The sequence below is a fragment of the Colletotrichum acutatum genome (assembly GCF_030867785.1).
Source record: "Colletotrichum acutatum strain CBS 112980 chromosome Unknown BDZ83scaffold_26, whole genome shotgun sequence".
Lineage (NCBI taxonomy): Eukaryota > Fungi > Ascomycota > Sordariomycetes > Glomerellales > Glomerellaceae > Colletotrichum > Colletotrichum acutatum.
This window is the reverse complement of record NW_026849020.1, coordinates 135,577-156,636: the sequence shown is the minus strand read 5'-3', so window position 1 is coordinate 156,636 and position 21,060 is coordinate 135,577. Positions and strand designations below refer to the sequence as shown.

The following is a 21,060-nucleotide window of genomic DNA, read 5'->3' as shown; positions in this document are numbered from 1 at the left end:
CCTGACTGTAGAAGCCCCGACGTCCTTCGCCTTGCCGCTGTGGCTTAAGTAACGGAGGGCTCGGCTATCCGACTTGGTCTCGATCGCCGAACGTTGAGGAGCGATTAATGGCCTGTTGCAAGACAGGCGAATCACAAGTCGTTGTCTTGCTTGAAATACCCAGGATCGGTATCGCCCCGATTCATCATCTCCTGAGCGTCTCCAACCTGCCGACGCTCCGTGATCTCGCGATCCTTAAGCCTCTTGTGCAGTGTATACCTCAACCCTAGCGTCAATCCTCGAGCGTTCCTGTCCCTCATGACTGCTGGTCCCTATTGGAGAGGTTCCGACGAGCTGGACAGACGATTGAGATGCAAATAAACATCCGTGCCATATCTACATTAGGGGTTAGCTTGGGGTTGCGTGAAATGTTCCTTGGCACAGCGCGCAACTCACCCTTCCATGCTGATAAGTTTCAAGTCTCCGCCGAAGTATCGCGCGTAAAGTCGTGAAATAGGCAATCCGTACCCAAAGCCGGCCATAGGAGCCTTGAAGTCGTTCTTATCAAAATCCGGGTCCAGATTCGGTGTGCGATCCACAGTGGTATACATATATGTCCAAACAAGAGGTATAGAGCTTCGGGGAATACCACCGCCCTCGTCCGAGATCTTGATGGTGATATCCTCTTTACCCTCGGCAACAATGACCTTGGTCACGGGGAATTCCTGCTTATCCTGGCCGTGTGTTTCGACAACGGCGCGAAGAGAGTTTTTCAGAGTCTCAAAGAGCATATGCGACAGATGCCCTGGAACGTACATGAAGTTCAGGTTAGGGTTGCAGACGAGTTGAATCTTGGGTGCTTCGAAAAGTCCATAGTGGTCCTCACAGACAAAGCGCGCATTCTCAATGGCTTCTTGCGCGAGATCCTGAACATTGGTCTTGGTACAGATGATGCCGACATAGGTGGGATCGCGGTGGTGGCTCTGGTCGGTCAAGGCAATGTGCTGACCGATGAGCATGCGGATTCCTATGCGCGACATGTAAAACCGATCGAGGAATGACTGGATGTTGTTATCAATCTGCATGCGCTGTCTTTTGCGCTTGTACTCCAGGATGCCCTGTGCCATGGTGGTAACAACTCCGTCGTGACGCCTCTTGATGCCATGCAGGGCTTTGGCGAAGCGCTCGTTGTACAATCGCAGCTCAGGCGGCCAATCGCCGATGTCATCTACCATTGCAAAATATCTCCGTGCGGCGACGTTCTTCTGCTTGCTCCAGCCGTTTCCATTGGACTGCGGCAGAGACGCATATTGGCCTTCCTCGATGCTTGGGTTTCGGGTCGCCTCAGAGAGCATTGGACCTTTCCCGTACGATTTGGCGGGCCTCAAGAGTCTTTCTTTTGTTGATTTATCCAAGTCAGGTCGGGGAAGTTGTGTGAGTTCCTGCGCAGACGGATAAGTGTCAGTGAGTCATGTCCTTCATGCATTATGCGACAGAAGAGCCTTGACGTACCTCAAATGACTGTGCGTACCAGTCCTGCACTCGCTTCACGGAGGGCATGTCGTTGAGGCCATCTGGAAGTTCGTCGAGCTCTTGTACGCGATGGGCAAGGCGGATTGGTAGCTCCTCGGCAAGGAATTGTGAGGCACGAAAGAGGGTTCCTGGAAGCACAATGAACAGTCAGCAACATGGCACCTTGCACGAAAGGCTAGTCAATTAGGAATCGGCGCATTGCTATCGCATACAAGCTAAGCAAGCAACGGAGCAGAAGAGAGGTAAATGCAAGCCGTTGGGACACGGAGGGGAGTTGCCAAGGGTTGACGAACCGACTGAGGGCTTCTCTCCAAATTGGACCATCTGCCTCAAGCTCACACCAGTTGCCGGGAAACTGGCGTAATGCCTGATGGTATCCATCAACCTATCCGTCTTCCTCCACGACATGTTGGGCGGCTCGGAATTGGCGATCTACTGTTGAAATGAGGTATTCGAATCGAACCCCGCGTGACCGAGTTGGGGCGGCCTTTACCGAGGCTGTATGACGCAGGGCAACATGGAACAGACACGAGCGGGCGAAATGCGGAGGAAGAGAGGTCGAGGGATTAGGAGACGAGGTTGAAAATTCAAGCCAGATCTACTGCCGCATAGTCAATGGGAGTAAGGAGAGGTCGCGTGCAGCGTACGGGAGGTGTTTCGTGTAGGTTTATTTCTGGTAATGGAGACGGAGTAGGAACTGGGACCTCAAGAAGGTGAGAGCTTGGGATTGCCGGGGACGACAGGAACAAGGCCGGGCCAGGGCTCCTCAGTGGAGAGTTCCTGATGTTCTGGGCGGACGGCAATGGTACGCAGGTACTTGCCCCGACTCGGCGTCATACTGCCTAGGCCCATGGTTCGATGATAGCACGATAAGTACCTCGACCCGGCTTACATAGCCGACCGTAGAGGTGCGCTTCAAGCGAGTTTCCCGCCGGTTCTGGCCGTAACGACGGTTCGCAATTGTTTAGCCCGAGGTGCGAGTGTGTATGTTCAGGTTCTTTATTCGAACAGCTATCAGCCAGGTAAAGATGGTGATTTGGGGTATTCATTCGACGGTATCACGGCAATAGTCTTTGTGCGCTGCCAACTCTACAGCGTGGGCACACATACCTACAGCTCTCTTACAGTACCCTAGTAGAGACACAGGCTGGATGGATGCCGTGTAGCATCTCCAGAATAAACATTGGGTATAGCGCAGATAGTGAGCAGTTTTGCTCTGTCATCCAAGAAGACGCTCAAGATAAACAGCTCCAAAAAAGGAAAAAAAAAGGAAGAGGGACCGAACCATCAAATCGCCCTGACCAAACAAAAAAAGAAAAATCAAAATCGAATAGCTAGCACGCATACCTACTACTACCAACGTAAGATTGAATGCCGGGCAATGAAGAGTCACGATTATATATCGGGCATGTGACGGAGTGACGGACGGCGGAAAGGAACGGATCGTGGCAGGTGATGTGTACTTCCGTCACTATCAATTTCCTTCTCCAACTCTACAGCACGCGACGACGGTCAACCGCGGCGGAGGGGCTTTGGTTCAGCGTCCGCCCTTCCTCGTAGCCGAGAGAGCTTTGCCCGTGCCTAGGCTTGCTTGCTGCCCCCACACTGAGCCTTGAGGTAAATGCTGACGTAAGGTGAGAAGGTTGTGAAGCACCTATGGCAGAGCGGGCAGCTACTGCGTAGGCATCTCAAGCAAGGTAAGGTAAGGTAGGTGCACCTCCACTACAGCAACTGCTAGCAGCTCTAGCCGTCACCTCCCCAATCACATCCCGGTCGCGTCCTTCCCTTCTCGCAAAATGGCCCTAGGTAAATCCGTCTCCAGCGTTTACCCATTGTCACAGTCCCAGCTTGACCCCTGTGGTCACATGCAAGGCGCCACAATTCTCCAAGCCCCCCGAGTCCTCGCCCAGCCTTCACCAGCCTCCCACGCCTCCAAAAGCCACCTCACGCGTCGAACGCGCCAAAGACAAGACTCGACGCATCGCCAATTGGTCGGCCTCTTTGACCAAACAGCGCCTGATTCTCCTGCAGCTGACGCCCAAAATCCCCCAATCTTTGGCATTTGCACCAGAAGCCGCCCTTTCGGATCGTCTTCGGGAATACTACCTCCCACTAGCTCGCCGCGCCGTGCTGCTTTCATCCGGTGCATGCAGAGTCGACTCGTCGCATTGCAATCGAGCCCAAACCGGCAGTCCTTTGCCTTGTCGCGCGTCTTTTCCGTTCCCCATACCTTTCCTCTGAGAGGAATACATACACACGGGGACTATTTTGTCTAAGAGGCCAAAGACCCGGTTTTTCGGTTGGCCGGCCGCCGCCCTATTAAACATTGTCCAAATACCTTATTTACTTCAATGACCAGAAATGTCGGACGGCAGATCGGATTCGGGGCTGGGCCTACGTTTTCTCGATTTGAATGACGATGAGGACGACAACAGCCCATGCAAAGGCCGCTTGCGCCGTTCCAGAAGCCAAACCAGCAAATCGGTCCCCGTAACGCCGCATGCCTCTTCACCGCAAATTTCAACGCCCTCTCTTCCCTCACCGATGAGCTATCGGGGTTTCTCACCTCTCTCACCGACTCCTCGCCAGCAATTTTCAACGCCTGGTGGTTATTTCTCGACGCCGGTGGCTAAGAGCCCCCTGGCGCGCTCATGGACCGAGGATGATCTCACTGCATCAACCCATTCACACGGGACTGAAAAGACGAATGAGAACACTGAAAATACTCGAGATACTCTCGGTCTGATCCAGCGGCTCAACGACTTGGCGCAAAAGCTCCTCGCGGGTGAAGATGTTCCCGACACCAACGTTAGCGCCATGCACGGAAAGCTTGATGAGATCGATTCAGTTTTAGCCGGAGAGCCGCCTCAAGCAACACCACAGGGCAAGCCAAAGAACTGGACGGCAGACGCCCGGAGTGTTGAGCACGAGTCCTTATGGACTTCGCCTTCGCCGTCATGGTTTCGGTCGGGCCTTTCGGAAATCTCACCGTCCTTTCGCAGTTCATTCAGAAGAGATACGCCCTCGCCTGAACCTACTGTCGAAAAGAAGCCCGCAGTTGATACTTTCCGCATCGCGTCTGAAGCAGCAAAACTCAACATCGAGCTAGAATCCCTCGTCACAAATCTCAAGGCCCGTCAAGAGGAATCGGAGGTGAGACATGACAATACCAAACTCGGGTGAGGATCTCACTGACTAGAACACAGCACATTCACCAACTTCTCGTAACCCGCGCAGAACGCGCAGCACAAAGAATCATCTTCCTCCAAGGTCGAGTACATGACTTGTATGTCTCGAAACAGTCCCCTTGTGGGTTGTTTGTGTGCCTTCCATACTGACTCATCGCAGAGAAGAAGAACTTCAAGAAAACGACTCGGAACTCAGCTACCTACGCCTCGGCCTCAAGGCCATAGAAGTACAATGCCCAACTGATGTTGACGACGACCTCGCCCAAAGCATTCAGAACTGGAAAACCGACTGGACCGCCCTCAAACGAAAACGGTCAAAGCACAAGAGCTACGACCGCTCCGCTTACAGCACACCCGCGGGCACGCCGTTGCGGCGGTGACACTCGCCCTACCCCGACTTTGTTTTACAGCCTTCGTCTTTTATGCGTGATGACTATAGAGATTTGAACGAGTGATGAAGCCACAAAAAGTTATCGAGTACGGTTACGACTGAAGCATAGCAATGGTGTTTGGAAAGACAGCAGGATACCCAGTCCACGCAATCTCGCATTTCCTCTTAGGTCCCTTTACTACAGCATAGCGGATACCACAAAAAGTCACGATTACAGTTTCTTGTTTTAACCTCTGGGCAATTGGGAGAGGAAAAGAGAAAGAAGATGAGAAAGGAAAGGGAACAGGTTTCGGTACATTTTCCCATGACCACAACTATGACATTCAAGCCTACATCGTTCTGTTTGCACAAGTGAGACCTAGCTTTGTATCGCCCGCCAAGGAGGATATGGTTCTTTAGCAAGGCTTGCGAGCCAGCCAGGCAGAGGGAGAAGAGCCTTATTCGTTGGTACAAACAGATATCACGTTGGCGCTTCACATGGCACTGTGTGCCGTCAGAGCTGCTGTGCCTGGTCTTGCAAACCGACGAAGGCTCAACGAACGCCGAGTTTTGAAACTTCCAAGCCACGCCTTCCCAAGATCTGCACGCGTCAGAGGGCCTTGATATCAACGTTGGCCGCCGTCTGTCGTGAAGTGCCCGATCCGGTCAGAGAGCATGCGGTTGGCTGAGTGAGCGAAACCTTGCACAAACATCAAAAGGTCCAAACCACGCGAGAACCAAAAAGAGTTCACCTCCTCGGTGCTGAATTGGGGGCTACATCTCTTGGTGCTCGTGCTGGGACTCGAACCTAGAACCCTGGTGTAGGCTAAGCCAGTCGAATAGGCTCGCCCGTACCCATCCCGCCAAACGGCAGTTTGACCTGACCTCGCAAGCCTGTGAGGCGCCTGCTGCCGTTGGTGACGGGAATGGACTTGAGGGGGGGTAATATAGGCTTCTCTCGCGGCAGGTGTGGAAAGTAGGCAAGGTGCGATTAGTACCAGCCTGCTCCTTCCAAGCTGGACTCTCAAGGTAGGCAGGCACGTCACAGTCTCATGATGCTGCTCGTGGGACCTGGGTGGAGGGCAAGTTCATCCCACCGTCCGTTCCATCTCAGTCCCCAAACGGGCAGTGGATGAATAGGTCCACCAGGCTTTTGGTCTGCTTCAAGGTTTCATGCTATTATGCCCCGTCCGCCGCTCTGTCCTTACTCGTCACGCTTGTATACCCCTTCTTAAACGACACCTATACGGATCACTCTAGACCCGAGTCGTGAGTGGCATCACAAGTCAAAGTCAGACCGGCCAAGAGCTTTCTCGAGCCTTGGGAAACACAATGCTTGTTGTCACTCTAGGAAAGGCAGGACATTTAAGACACATGGCTTCATATTACTATTAATTATTACGCAGACAACGCTCGGCATTCAGAAGTTATCTACATGAGCATGATCATCAGGTTCACATAACGGCCTGATGATTAGGCCTGTTCAATACTGCTTCCCAGTCTACTACATATTCGCACGCACCCCTCACACATTAATACGTCTACTCCAGCATCACCGCCCGTCTGTTGTAGCCAGTGTTCTTGTCAACACCGACCTTGACAGTGGCATCAGCCACAGGCGCCTTGATATCGTTGCAGAGACCCTCGGTCTGCTCCTTGGGCAAGAACACGCGAGGCAGACCACCGGCGGGCATCTGCACCCACAGACGGCCGTGAGAGGCAACAGTAAAGGACTCGCAGTTCAAGGCGTCGACGACCTCGGCGCCGACGGCGAAACCATGGACGTTGCGCGCAATGGAGAACATGACGCCGTTATTGGCGGCGGAGCCACCGTTGGTGTACATGGAGAAGAGCTGGCCCTTGCGGAAGCCGATGACGCGGCTGCTGTCGGTACTGCCGTAGGAGAAGACGGCGCGGGTGCGCTCCTTTGTGAGGAAGTCGGCGTTTCCGGCGGCGGCGTGGGCGCGGATCTTGTTGGTCTGCTGGATCCAGCCGTAGAGCTCAGCCTTGTCGTCGAAGCCAGTCGTCCAGAAGACCTCGCGGTTGTTGGGGTTGGGGCCGCCGTTGAAGTGCTGCTCCTGGCCATAGTAGACGATGGGGATGCCGTCGCGGAGCATGGTGAGGGCGTACATGTTCTTGGCGAGGGCGACGTCGCCGTTGAGGTAGGGGAAGCGGGGCTGGTCCTGGTTCTCGACGAAGGAGCCCCAGACGGAGGGATCGATGGAGGACATGCCGGCCATGGTGTTGGCGCTCTCGTAGACCTTGTCCATGTCGCCCTCGAGGGTGGAGAAGACGGTGGCGAAGAGGTGGTAGCTGCTGTAGTCCATGATGCCGTCGAGGTAGTTCTGGTAAGGGGCGAGCAGGGTCAGGGAGGAGTGACTGACTTCGGCGAGGAGGAATACGCCGGCAGCCTCGCGGAAGCCGCCCTCGGTGAAGAATTCGGGCTCGATCTCGAGGGCGGTGTCGACGCGGAGGCCGTCGATGGAGTACTTTGTGACGAGGTCCTTGATCCACTCGGCGTAGATCTTGCGAACAAAGTCATCCTCGGTGCGAAGGTCGGGCAGACCCTCGAGCCAGCAGAGCTGCTCGGACTGGAGGTTGTTCCAGTTGATGGAGCACTCCTTGTGGTAGTACTCGGGCTTGTTGAAGGGCTTGTACTTTGTGTAGTTGCCAGGGGAGTCATTCAGACCGGAGTGGTTGGGGGCGACGTCAACCATGAGGTACATGCCGCGGGCGTGGAGTGCGCTGGAGAGCTCTAAGAGGTCGGCCTCAGTACCAAAGTGCGGGTTGATGGAGTACAAGTCCTCGGTCCAGAAGCCGTGATAGCCCTCTCCGTTGCCACCAACGTTGCCCTCGACGTTCTTCACGACGGGAGAGATCCAGATGGCGGTGGCGCCAAGGTTCTGGATATAGTCCAGCTTGCTGGTGATGCCCTTCCAGGTGCCGCCGCAGTACAGCCCCGGGGTAATATCGCATACCGGGGTCGAGCCGTCAGAGGTGGCGAAGCGGTCGGTGATGATCTGGTAGATGCTCTGGTTTCTCCATCCGGCAGCGTCCAAGGCAGAGACGCCCTGGAGAGCCCCGACGGCCAGCAAAGAGAGTGATGTTGCGAAGGAGCGCATTTTGTTATAGTTGATGAGAAGACTAAGGTATTAAGGCAATGTTTGATTGGCCAAGAGAAGGAAGAACAACGAGCAGGAGAAGATACGATGTAAAGAAAGTCGATTGGTGAACGATTGGGGTATAATGACCGGCAGGGATCAACGAATGACAACAGCACAAAGCAGAACGAGTGATTGCCTTGGCTTGAACTGCGACACCTATAGAGGGAGAGAGGGATGGAAGAAGGGAGGGAGGAGGAGGAAGAGAGACTAAGGTCAAGTGTGAAGACAGCGGTTGACCAGCATATATTGTATCTTTCACCCATGAGGACCACGAGCAGTTTACTCCCACATACCAGACTCGCGTCTTTAGACGAGGGCCTCGTTTCGCGGACCCCGTCCAAATCGCCCCTGCCAAAAGGGCTGTGCTACTGGCAGAATACGAATAACATGCCAGATCGAGTGGTCCCAGCCGATTTAGGTGAGCTCACGTTGTCCCTTTTGAATCAGATCCCAGCCGTCGTCTCCATCTGTAGATCCACTACCGTCCCTACCCATGCGGTGGATGGGGTGGTCTAGAGTCCTAGACGTAGCATTCGTCGACAGTTCGGATACTGCGAAACGCATCGTTAGTGGAAAGGAAGGATTTAAGCGAGGGGAAAAAGTCAGAAATACGAGAGAAGGGGGACAACAAGACTCTTGGGGGGAGGATATCAGAGCCCAAGAGGAAGGCGGTGATAAAGAAGAGGCTCCTTTCTGCGCATCCTGAACAAGGAGTTTGGGCGCTAACACAATCTACATTAGACAGTCAACCCCGGCTCTCCCGTCCGAGTCGGTTCGAAAACGGCAAAGCCCCAAGTCGGATAGTTTCCGGCGACGGGGGCTCTTCTCCACTTTAATCCCGATCGGTCAATATTCCACTCTTCTATAGAGTGCTTTTCTGATTAATTGCGTTGGCTCTTCCGGCGTGAATGAGCGAATGGATTCCCGGCTTTTCCTAATCGGTGAGCTTCCGTTTGGGAGAGAGTGGACGTTGCCCCCTTCTGCAGTGCTGCAGGTGCTGGAGCTTTTGGACCTGGTCCTATCTGGGTTTAGTCCATCGGTGTGAGCGTGTTTGTCACTTGTGATGTTCCCACGTTCCGACGCAGGAGTAACGGGGCCTTCCGTGAGGCTGTGAGGTCGAGATCGAGCTTCGAATCAGATTCAACGAAGAGGAACCAACCGGTGGACTTTTGAAGTATGGATAGTTCCTGAGGTGGGTAGGTGCTGAATTTGGCGAACGGGTGGGGCAGGCTAGCGCGACCTTCGAAGATGTTTGTTATACAGCACCTTACCTTCTCCTTTGAGTCAATGGAGACATCAATGTCGAGCCAAGGTAAGGTAGTATCGCGATGTTGTAGAGTGTAACTATGGGTACAGATATGTTTATCACTCTCATGTTGTCGAAGCAATCCAAAGGTAAGAGTTCTTCGAGATGACAGCAAACCCCCTTTCCCGAGCCAGCTCATCCTCATCCTTATTGTCATGTGGGCTGTTTCCAATTGCTTTTACTAAAAGACTGCTGATCGTCTTCGTATAGCGACAACATACTTTCAGTGTTCAATGTAATTGACTTTCCATTGGATTCGCGTTGGTTGCTAGAGCTGTGTCGCTACCATTCTCGGACAATTGGCGAGATTGGAAAATGGAAGAAAGATTTTGCGGAAAGCTTGGCTCAGAGACGACTTTTTCCAGCGACACGTTTAAATTCCATAGATATCCTCAACTTGCCCGGTTGTTTCTGAGTGAAGACCAATCCTGGAACTCTCTTTCCTCGTCGGGTGCGCATTTACAAGCATTGGCTGTTCGGCTATGAAAGTAGCTGACAGAGGGTTCTTCGGTATGGAAGGTACAGCGTGCTTGATGCAAAAGGTGCACTTCTTTCCTTGGAGAACCGAAGAAATACAGACCCTCTAGAAATAATGCACCTACCCGTACTGGAACCAAAGATACAGATGACGACAGAAAACGGCGAGATGTTCCGATATACTCGTTCGCAGACGAGGACCATACGTAAACACGGGATATAGTGGAGAACCCACCGTAGATGCAACCTCTTTACTCAGTAGGCGGTTCCTGTGATATGACGTAAGCTGGGAGACGGCACATGGCTTCCAACAGACAGAACGACGCGGTGTGCTTGTGGCCGCATATGTATCCGCCACATGATACAGGCATATCTGGGCTGTATTCTTGCATCCATGTTGCATTTGACATGCAGAGTATTGATTTTCGCATGGACCCAACGGCGGACATTGGAAAACCGACGCCGTTGAAGTTCGAACGGGTCCCGCCAACCTTTTTTAATGGGCACTGCGACCTTCTAGTCTCAACTTTAAAAAGCGTACCTACCTTACTAAGGCAAGCACGCAAGCTCCTTCCACGTGCCCGGGAAACGAATCCGACTACATGTCTCCATGGTCTCGATGAAAAAAACGAATATGAGCATCGCGGCAATAGTTCGCATGCCCAGGAACCCGCCGCATCGATATCGAACTGACACCTCACTCACATATACATTGCAAAAGATGTGGTGAGACCCGAGGAATGATGTCAATAGGACCATCAACAGCCAAGAAATGCGGCACAAATCCAGCCGTGGCAGGATCGCTTAGCGCTTTCTGGGCACAGCATTAGGTCGCAGGTACTGAATCTTGACTTGACTGGGCGATGCCCCGAATCCTTGGCGATTGGGGAAAAAGCAGAACGGCATCCCAGGCACGTGATGCCAAAATTCGAGATCCAATCAAGGCAGGCACAAGCTCCGAGTTCACCTCACCTCCATCTCACATCACATCACAGACAGGGACACCCAGGCGTTCTTTCCGCACTAGCTCACTTGACAGGGGCGCACTTTCCCTCCTTCCTACCTGACAAACTACGGCGGACCCATTTTACTTCTGCAGATTCAACGTCATCTCAACCACCTTCTCCCATTCTTCGCACCACAGACTTTGCGCGGAAGCAATCCAATTTGCCGGCAGACTCCAACACAACCTCTCATCTTCGACGGATCTTAGGTCGATCCCACCCTCTTCGCATTCGAGCAAACCCTCCAGCGATAATTTACGACCGATGGGACGCGTCCTAACTTGTCTCTTGACATCCAGGTTTCGAATCCTTCCTACCTGGCACGCCCTGGCCACCCTTCGAAATCAAACCAAAGATCTCCCTACACCCAGGTGAGATTTCTCTCACCGCGCCCTGCCTTACAAGTACCGACCTCCTCTCGCTCCTACAACCAACGCGGACCCTTCTCCGAACATGAAGCTATCCTCCCTGTCACACCGTCTGCAAGCGCAGACGTGGGAAGCGTCATGACGTCGTCCAAGATCCTCCAACGCCTGCCGGTAAGTGCGAACGAACTTGTCGATCTACGGCTTCAGTTCCGTTTCCTATTGTCCCATGATTTTACCAATTCTTGCGGGTTTGTTCCCCGCGTTCAGCCCCATCCCCGCTTTCCATGTAATCCATAGGCGCGACCGCGCTAGCTTTCCACCTTCTCGGTGTCGTTCGAGGTGAAGCTTCATGGAGAAGTCTCCGATTACGTCGTTGTACTCAACTATCTTCAATTTTCCGTTTCTTGGCGAGTGTCTGGATACATAAGGAGCCAAGCAGTCCCAAGCCGGGAGGCTACCTTGGCTGTCTTGGGATCTGAATCTACCCACCTATTTCTCCTACAGTTTCTAGTCTGCACCCCTTTGCCAGGACTTTTATCCCTCGTGGCAGTGTCCCGACTACAACCATCTCCCCTATCAGGCTGAAGCTCAGTCGCCACCACCAACATGGCTTCGGATCCGAAGCGAGAAAAGATTGGCGACCAGTCGTCGTCAGAGCATGCCGAGACAGAGTACTCTCACATGGACCATCCAGGACGACAGTCCGAGGCCACAGCGGTTGACGAGGGGGAGAGAAAGCGCCTGGAGGCTTCCCGCAAGCTGGAGAACCCTCTTGCTGGTTTTACGCCTGAACAATTGAGTCAAAAAGGCGAGGACTACTGTCAACAGCATGGCATCACTGACGAAGAAGACATTCGGGCTTTTCGCCTTGGTGCCATGATCGCTGGAAATATGAATAAGTACGACAGCATGGCTGAGATCACTGCCGATGAACGAGCAGTACTTGACGGCGAGTCCACTCACAAGTGGCGGAACCCCAAGATGCTCTATGGTGTTGTTGCCGGTCGGTCTTCTCGTCTCTTTACTCTTTTTCCTATTTTTACCTTTTTCTTATCCTTTCCCTATATGCCTCCCCAGCTTCTCTCTGTCTACGTCTTTCTCTTTACGTACAGAGACTAACCCTCCCCTAGTTTGTTCATTCTGCGCCGTCGTCCAGGGTATGGACGAGACTGTTGTCAATGGCGCTCAGTCCTTCTACAAAAAGCAGTTCGGCATCGCAGGAGAGACTGAGCGAGACACCTGGCTCCTTGGCCTGACGAACTCTGCTCCATATCTCTGCTGCGCCGTCATCGGTTGCTGGCTTACAGAGCCCATGAACAAACGGTTCGGTCGCCGGGGCACCGTCTTCATCTCCTGTCTCATCTCTGCCTTGGCCTGTTTCTGGCAGGCTTTCACCAACACGTGGTGGCATATGTTCATCGCTCGTTTCTGCCTCGGTTTTGGCATTGGACCCAAATCTGCCACCACTCCCATTTTCGCCGCTGAATGTGCGCCTCCTCGCCTGCGCGGCGCCCTCGTCATGCAGTGGCAACTGTGGACAGCCTTTGGCATCATGATGGGTTACGTTGCCGACTTGGCATTCTACTACGTGCCTGACAAGAGCGGCATTGTCGGCCTCAACTGGAGACTGATGATGGGCAGCGCCATGCTACCTGCTGTCCTTGTCTGCGCATGCTGCTACATGTGTCCTGAGTCCCCTCGATGGTACCTGACTAAGAACCGCCACTCCGATGCCTACAAGTCCATGTGCCAGCTACGCTTCAAGAAGGTACAGGCTGCTCGCGACCTCTTCTATGCCCATGCCCTCTTACAGGCTGAGAAAGAGACACAAGGCATCGGTAAACAGAACCGACTTAAAGAGTTCTTCACCGTTAGAAGGAACAGAAACGCCATGATTGCGTCAGAAATCGTGATGACCCTCCAGCAGCTGTGTGGCATCAATCTCGTCGGTGGGTGCATATTTCGCGGTTCAACGGCCATATATTAGAAACGGGGTGCAAGCTGCTTCCTACCGGAGGCTTCTCTCCATTTGTTCATCTCAGACACAATGCTGACTACGAATAGCTTATTATAGTACCGAGATCTTCCTATCTGCCGGTTTTCCGGAAGTGAGTGCCTTATCGGCGTCCCTTGGCTTTGGCATTATCAACTGGCTCTTTGCTCTGCCGGCTTTCTACACCATCGACACCTTTGGAAGGCGCAATTTGCTTCTCACGACTTTCCCGCTAATGGCCGTCTGCCTCTTTTTTACTGGCTTCTCATTTTTGATACCAACGAATCCCGCCAAAATCGCCTGCATCGCATTGGGTATCTACCTTTTCGGCATGGTCTACTCTCCCGGCGAGGGCCCAGTACCTTTCACCTACTCTGCCGAGGCTTATCCGCTGTACATCCGACCCATCGGCATGTCCCTAGCAACGGCCACGACATGGTTCTTTAACTTCATTCTCGCCGTGACCTGGCCGTCTCTCCAGAAGGCCTTTACGCCAACGGGAGCTTTTGGGTGGTATGGCGGCTGGAACATCATTGGATTCTTTCTAGTCCTCTTCCTGCTTCCCGAGACCAAAGAGAAAACGCTCGAGGAGCTGGATGCTGTGTTCAGCGTGCCTTTGCGCACGTTTGCGCGATACGGGCTCGCGCAATTCTTCTATTTTTGGAAGAGGTACGTCTTTAGGCAGGATGTTAACCCACCTGTTGTGCCCCATGCTGGAGGCACCGATTATCATCGGGATTCGTTTGCGCAGGAGAAGCAGCACAACCCGACTGCTCGTGTTTAAGGAGGCTGCTCAAGGGGTACTTGAGCTTGGAGACAAGTGCTGCTGCTTTGCCAGAGCAGCGTGGGATGAATCATAAGGTTCAGAAAGAATTGCCGCTGTACAATAATGGCGTGATGGTACCACTTTCCATCGCCTCAGGAATATTGGGAAGGTGTAATGTATATTAGAGCAAGGGATACTTGTCTAAGCAACGAGGTGCACCGTTAGCTACTTGGGTCACTTCTCCTTCTCTCCTGCCACAAGGTGCACAAGGGGAACGTGGCCGAGGGGTACTTGGAGGGAGTCATATATTCAACCATAAGTCCGAGGCCTCACTCAACCTAACGTTTTGTTCGATTCACCGTCGGTGACTCCTTTTTCTTTTTGTCACTTTCTTTTAGCATCTCATCCTGTCCCCTTTACTTTATTTCAGCCGGCATGGTGTTTTTCTTTCGCTTCTTGCCCTATGCGCTTCTATCGTCCTATTTAGGCCCCAGCATCCTTCACTCTAGTGTCACTCGTACCTGAACAACAAGTGGGTATGCCTCGCATGCGTATTCGTCACCCGCAGCCTGAGGTATCACGGAACATGGCGGGGCATAGACTATATACTGATTCACCTCGGAAATTCTCAACAGCAGTAAAAGGGACTCTTGCCCAGAAGCTTAAGATGGTTATACCCCTAATCCTGAAGTGCAAAGCTACCGAACTGTAGTTTGTGGATTCAAATCCCACAAGCGACCTTCATTTTCCTTTCCCCAATATTTTTTTGTCCTTCTTCTTTCTCTTCACGACGTGAGACTGGAACATTTCATTTCACTTCGTGAGGTGGGCAGAGGCAATGACGGATGACCTGCCTTGATACGCCCGTCCTCGCGGATACAATCTTTTACGGTTCGCACATTACATCCGTCATATAAGCGATGTGTTTTATTCGGTCTCTGCGACAGACAAACTAGAATTTCTTACCTCTGAGACAGCGCACGAATGACCATAGCACCCAAACATATCACTGGCTGGGCAGGGCAGTGTAACTTGAAGCCCTCGAGTAAGGAAACACTACCACCTGTATAAGGGCCAGAACCCTCGGCGGAGCCATCTGCAGGGGCCTCACTATGTACTACGTATTGCATGATGGAAAACTGTGTATATTGCGCTCCATACCTGTTTACTAACAACTAACAACTTCCGACTTTCCGCCGCGTGAAGTCCTTCCAAGTTCCAGCCGTCTAGACGGCGAGCTTCACCTACTCCAACGCGCACAAGACCTCCTGGTGCCAGCCCACGTAGACGGCTAGGTCCAGCATGATTTCCTCCTTCTCGTCGGGAGTCATTGGACCTCTCAAGTAGTGCCTCCGGAGCCCGGTTTCCCACGCCTCCGCGTGACTGGCCCCGCAGAGCATGATTTCCAGCCCGGCGTCGATCTGCTGGATCTTGGCATCGGTGCCGGTCCGGCTGTCCACGGCGTTCGTGCTGTCGCCCAGCCGGATTCCGCACCGTCGGAACGCCCTGCGTCGCTTCTCCGACTTCAACATGTCCTTGTTAGCCACGATGGCTACGGCGTCGATCTGGCCGAAGTCGTCGTCGAGCCTGAGAGGGGCAGACTTGTCGATGGGCATTGTTGGAGTCGGGGCTCGTCGATGTGGTCGTTTGACTGGCCGGCTGGTTGACTGGTGGTTTGTGCGGGTTGGAGAGGGTGATGTGGGATGTGATGAGGATGGACAGAATCCTCGTCAGCTCTGATGAGAAGTAAGATCTGTCCCGTCGAGTCCTCTCCGAAGAAACGTGGTGTTGAAGCATGGAGATCATGGCGCTTGTAGAAGCCGCCCTTCATTTCAACGCCTTGCGGTCGTGGACGAAGCACTTGGGGTTGCTCTGCCTCGACCGACGTGTGGTTGGATTCTTCGGAAGCCACTGTGATATTGTTTGAACTCTGACCACAGGGCCTAGAGGTCTCTGGATCGTCTCCCTCTGTCGCTGAGTCGACTCTTTGGGTAATAGTGCCAGCACTATTTACACTTTGTCGTGTATATTCCCGGGAGGGTTGGATCATCCTCTAGACCTGCATAGTCTCCAGCTGAATGCTGGCTGTCTTATGCGAGGCATGTCGTAACGGCGAGGGCTAGATCTCCGTCTAAACCTGTACAATCTCCAGTATGTCAGTGGCTGTCTTATACGAGGTGAAGGCTGAAGTGCTAGACCCTCTGAAAGGCCTGCCTAATCTCCTGCTTGTTGCAGGCTGTCTTATGCGAGGCGGGTGGTGTTGGGTGCATTTGGGACTGTCGCGGCCTCTTCCCCATGGCTCAAGGTTGCCGAGAGATGTGCCATCTCGTAGACGGTGGTGGATATGTTGAAGACCTCCGCGGTCGGTGGGGAGAGAACTCCAGCGATCCTTGAGTCGTTGATCCTCGAGCTGTAAGAGGAGAGCAAGGCGCGACAGGGGTGATGGTTACACAAGGGGGTGTCATTTGTGCTATCTGACATGCCCTGGTCTTATGTGAGCATAAGGTATGCGTGTAACCGAGCAGATATGATACCAGCGGCCTGTTCAGGGCTTGATATGCTGTGTTGTCGGTGTGGGTTCAAGCTGAACCGGTGTTGGGGGTCTGGAGATCCATCGAGGACTCCTTTTGCCCTTGGGGGGATGGAGGGGGGTGAGACTGTGTCTGGGGAGAAGAGAAGAGAAATTGGAAGGGGAAGTGTGAGCATCTTATAGGTATTTGGAAAACATCAAGGTGCTCGAAAGGCCATAATCTATGCTATCTCCGTGTCTCTAAGGTCATGAGGTCCCTTGGGTAAGTCCCCTGATGACTATATTAAGCTTCATCACCCAGTAATGGCGGTGGACCACCTTGAGGGTAGAGTGACAGGGAAAAGTTAAAAGTCGAGAACTGCGACCTTGGGGGAAGGTTTATGGGAGATGGTACAGTTAGCCCTCGCGGACTGGCTCTGGGAAGTTTCACAACTGAGAGAACCGTCTCTAGATCTGGTTATACTTCAACCTCCACGATATCGCAATGGAAACCCAAGAGTCTTGAGAAGCAGGTAAGAAAAATCGGAAGTCATGCTGTTGGTTCTCAGACTCAGGCACGCGAACAGCTGCAAGAGTAAAACAGGCACACGCACTCTTACCAGATTCGCTTGTGATATCAACGGTACGGATAGTTCAAAGTGAGAATAAACCTGATGATCATGGCGTGCTTAGGTTTTTGGAAATGGGCAATGTGACAGCCGCTCTATCGGAGGTTTGGTAGCAGGAGAAACGTCCTACCGCAAGCGAGAGACATGTGGTTTTGCATCCCAACACGAACAAACCGACTGAAAAGGCAATGAGACTGAGAATATCGTCCGCATCTTGGGACGGAAATAGAGTTGACAGCGGACCATTAGGGGCGAAGGCAAACGGGACGGCAGCCATCCACTGGATTCGGTCTGGGCTTTTTTTTTTTTTGGTGGCATCGGGAGCCAAGTGCCAGGGTAGGAGCTTCGGAGCTCCAAACTCAGGTTGCCAGCTTCCAGAAAGAGGGCCGAAAAACCGTGCATTAGCGCAACTGCAAGCGTCCGGGACGGAGGCTTGGGAGGGGCGACCGCACGGGAAGGACGCTGGAGACGTTGCAGGCGCCGCGGCAGCTACCAATCAGACCGGCCGGAGCGGTGACCCTCCCCAGGCGGTTTTCTATCGATAAGATCGGTTCATACCCCTGCAGTGCGCCAGTGATGCGGTGGTGCATCACTGAGTGCGACCTGACAGCTGACGTCAGGGGTCTGAGATGGACGCAGCTTCCCGCGCGACTACAAACAGAGCTCACCTCCCCGGTTTCCCTCACACGATGCTGCCATTGCTTGTGTTTGCTTCATCAACTGACTGTTTCATCTTTGTCCTCTCTTCTTCTCGTTCTGTGTATGTGTGTCTGAGATAGACACATGATACAGACAGGCAGACAGACAGACAGACAGACTTACAGACAGGCCGATCGACATATTCACCGTCCGCTTGCTTGGTGTCTAATCATAGCTCGTGATTTCTTTGTAGCTTTTCATCTTGTATTCACCGTGCCCCTTTCCCGCGTTCGCCTGATTCCAGGGTGGCAGTTGGTCCCTCGAAATCTTGCCCATTATGGAAACCGCTCCTGGCTCTTCGCCCTCCCCGGCAGCACCTGCCGTGGAGCAGGATGCGGTCGTGCAAGAGGCAGCGACGGACGTACCACCTCACAACCACCCAAGGAGTACAAACACAGAAACCCCTCCTGCCAGCTCTCACCCTGCTGCAGGACCTGATTCGACTTCCAGTCCTGATCCCAACATCAAAACTTTACCCTCGGAACACGACGAGGCCCAATACAACTACGCCTACTCTGACGAGGAGAATTTGGACGCATCTTCTATTTGCTCCTTTGAAGAAGAAGAAGACGGTAATTGGGAACGAGACCCAGACGATCCTGATACCATGGCCGGCTCGAGACGCCCTCACGGCCAGCGCCGTCGTACCCAGACCGATCTTACTGGCGTCCTCACTCTCGAGGAGAAGAACGAGCTCATCAACCTGGTCAGCAACATCTTGGACAGTATGCAGGACCAGATCAGCAACATCTTTCACTCTCCTCCCATCACTCCCGCTACGACCGAGGACCCCCAGCACTCGTGGCTATCCCTCTCGCTGCTGAAGAACAAAGTGAGCGGCACACCTGCCGCCCCCCAATCTCAATCTGAGGGCGGCGCCAACAAAGAGAATGCCGGCCCTGCTTCGACTTCGAACCAGCAGAAGGGTGGGTTAACGTACAACAAAGCCCATGAGATAGTCGAGAAGGAAGAGAAAGAGGCCATGACGCCTCAGCTCCAGGAGCTCAAGAAGGAGTGTCTTGTCGTCTTCAGAAAGTGGCAGGGCAATGTCCTGACGCGCGCCAAGGACATTTCGGTCAAGGATCCCGAGGCTTCAGCCGCCCCAGCCAGTCGTGGAGGTCGTGGTGCTGTTCGTGGAGCCCGCGGCAGTCGCGGTGATCGTGGTGCACCTCAGGGAGGTCGAGGCACTGCCCCGCGCGGCCGTGGTAGTAGAGGCAGCGCCCTCAGCGTCAAGACAGGAGGTACGTTGGAAGCTGCTGGCCCCGTAATCCCTAGCTTTTATGCTGACCTGAACAGGCCCGCCGGCTACACGTCAACCCGAGACCGACCTCTGGCTCATCAGACGATTCCCTCCGAATGCCACACCACTGACCGCCCTACCCATCGAGCGCCGGAAGTTGTTGCTTCACACAATTCTCCTGCTTCTCCTGTCATTGGAACAGTACACGGCCTTCTCTCGCGTCTTCATGCTCAAGTTGGCATCATCGCTTCACCTAACTCTCCGCTTCTTTCAAGAGGATGAGGTTCGGGTTGCCAGAGGTCTCGGCAAGACTGTGCAGGAGGTCAACGCCGATGAGGTGGTGGAGGACAAGTCTGCAGAGAACAAGTCGACCAGACGCTGGAAGGTTGGACTTGCTGGCGCTGCCGGTGCTGCCATCATTGGTGTCACTGGAGGTCTTGCGGCTCCCCTAGTCGCTGCTGGCATTGGCACCGTTATGGGCGGTGTTGGACTTGGTTCCACGGCGGCAGCTGGATTGCTCGGCACTCTAGCCCAGAGTGGCGTTGTCGTTGGAAGCTTGTTCGGTATTTACGGTGCTCGCCAGACATCCAAGATGATGGACCAGTACGCCAGAGATGTTGCCGACTTTGCGTTTCTACCTCTACATGGCGAGATGCGAGATGAGTATCGCGATGCCAAGGAGATCCCGTCCAAGGACCGTCGCCTTCGAGTTGTCCTTGCCCTCAGTGGTTGGCTTACTCAGAAGGAAGATGTGGTCAACCCCTGGCGTTGCATCGGCCACCAAGGTGAGGTGTACGCTGTGCGATGGGAAGTTGCCAACCTGATGAATATGGGTAACTCGCTCGAGACTGTCATCAAGAGTACCGCTTGGAGTGTTGCCAAGAAGGAGATCATCACGCGGACCAGTAAGTCTCGCGCCATGCAACGCAAAACCCCCTTGCTAATCATTTGTAAGTCTTTGCCAGTCTCATGTCGGCCATGTGGCCCATCGGCCTTCTCAAGGTCAGCAAGGTCATTGACAATCCCTGGAGTGTCGGAATGGTTCGAGCCGAGAAAGTTGGCATGATCCTAGCGGAGGCCATCAGCCGCAAAGTGCAAGGCGATCGGCCTGTCAGTTTGATTGGCTACAGCTTGGCTGCCCGAGCCATCTACACCTGTTTGATGGTTCTTGCCGAACGCCGCCAATTCGGCCTCATTGAGTCCGTGGTCATGATTGGCACCCCGGCGCCATCCGAAAGCCGGGTTTGGCTTGCTTTGAAGAGCGTCGTTGCGGGCAGACTTGTCAACGTCTACTCGGAGAACGATTATATTCTAGGCTTCCTGTACCGTACATCCAACCTCCAGTTCGGCGTTGCAGGCTTGCAGCCAATCCAGGGCGCCGAAGGCGTAGAGAACTACGACGTGAGCAGTATGGTTAGCGGCCACCTGAGATACCAATACATGATTGGTACCATCCTCAAGAACATCGGCTGGGAGGATCTCGACTACGCGCAGATCGAAAAGGACGAGCAAGTCCTCAGCCTCATGGATGAGAAATACGGCCGTGACAAGAGCCAGAAGCCGACCTACGTCGACATGGACAAGGAAGCTGAGCACATTCAGGAGGAGGTGCAGCACAAGAACGACACCAAGCTCGATTCCAAAATGAGCAAGATGAAGATCCAGGATTAGGCTACGGAGAGCATCTTAGCTGCGGTGATCGGCAGAGATATGGTTAGACATGAGCCATTGTTATTAGACGTGGTAAACGGCGTGGATTATGGATGGATGAACCATTGCAACATTATTAGCTATGACACCGGGAAGACGGGCACACACATATGTAACACGACGAG

The 21,060-nt window shown here is 53.5% G+C and overlaps 6 protein-coding genes across 6 annotated transcripts; 3 read left to right on the top strand and 3 right to left on the bottom strand.

Moving 5' to 3' along the window:
- Nucleotides 1–135: 135 nt before the first annotated feature.
- Nucleotides 136–2,324, bottom strand: BDZ83DRAFT_219615 (mitochondrial branched-chain alpha-ketoacid dehydrogenase kinase-domain-containing protein). The gene is made up of 4 exons (XM_060501747.1): nucleotides 1,806–2,324; nucleotides 1,492–1,640; nucleotides 436–1,421; nucleotides 136–375 (listed from the first exon to the last, which is right to left on the bottom strand). The coding sequence occupies exons 1-4, from the start codon at nucleotides 1,918–1,920 to the stop codon at nucleotides 312–314; spliced, it is 1,314 nt and encodes a 437-aa protein (XP_060367249.1). The 5' UTR covers nucleotides 1,921–2,324; the 3' UTR covers nucleotides 136–311.
- A 1,443-nt stretch (nucleotides 2,325–3,767) lies between these two features.
- On the top strand, nucleotides 3,768–5,548 carry BDZ83DRAFT_219578 (uncharacterized protein). The gene is made up of 3 exons (XM_060501746.1): nucleotides 3,768–4,665; nucleotides 4,719–4,798; nucleotides 4,861–5,548. Exons 1-3 carry the CDS (start codon nucleotides 3,874–3,876, stop codon nucleotides 5,078–5,080), a joined length of 1,092 nt encoding a protein of 363 aa, XP_060367248.1. The 5' UTR covers nucleotides 3,768–3,873; the 3' UTR covers nucleotides 5,081–5,548.
- Nucleotides 5,549–5,680: 132 nt separating this feature from the next.
- BDZ83DRAFT_572870 (alpha amylase) lies at nucleotides 5,681–8,192 on the bottom strand (the record flags this gene model as incomplete). The annotated part of the gene is made up of 2 exons (XM_060504561.1): nucleotides 5,681–5,755; nucleotides 6,687–8,192. The coding sequence occupies 2 exons, from the start codon at nucleotides 8,190–8,192 to the stop codon at nucleotides 5,681–5,683; spliced, it is 1,581 nt and encodes a 526-aa protein (XP_060367247.1).
- A 3,803-nt stretch (nucleotides 8,193–11,995) lies between these two features.
- Nucleotides 11,996–14,166, top strand: BDZ83DRAFT_573060 (uncharacterized protein; the record flags this gene model as incomplete). The annotated part of the gene is made up of 3 exons (XM_060504584.1): nucleotides 11,996–12,392; nucleotides 12,520–13,338; nucleotides 13,454–14,166. 3 exons carry the CDS (start codon nucleotides 11,996–11,998, stop codon nucleotides 14,164–14,166), a joined length of 1,929 nt encoding a protein of 642 aa, XP_060367246.1.
- Nucleotides 14,167–14,827: 661 nt separating this feature from the next.
- Nucleotides 14,828–15,764, bottom strand: BDZ83DRAFT_649773 (uncharacterized protein; the record flags this gene model as incomplete). The annotated part of the gene is made up of 3 exons (XM_060510311.1): nucleotides 14,828–14,846; nucleotides 15,115–15,258; nucleotides 15,397–15,764. 3 exons carry the CDS (start codon nucleotides 15,762–15,764, stop codon nucleotides 14,828–14,830), a joined length of 531 nt encoding a protein of 176 aa, XP_060367245.1.
- Nucleotides 15,765–18,262: 2,498 nt separating this feature from the next.
- BDZ83DRAFT_750207 (uncharacterized protein) lies at nucleotides 18,263–20,896 on the top strand (the record flags this gene model as incomplete). The annotated part of the gene is made up of 3 exons (XM_060513894.1): nucleotides 18,263–19,226; nucleotides 19,282–20,130; nucleotides 20,181–20,896. 3 exons carry the CDS (start codon nucleotides 18,263–18,265, stop codon nucleotides 20,894–20,896), a joined length of 2,529 nt encoding a protein of 842 aa, XP_060367244.1.
- Nucleotides 20,897–21,060: the final 164 nt, after the last annotated feature.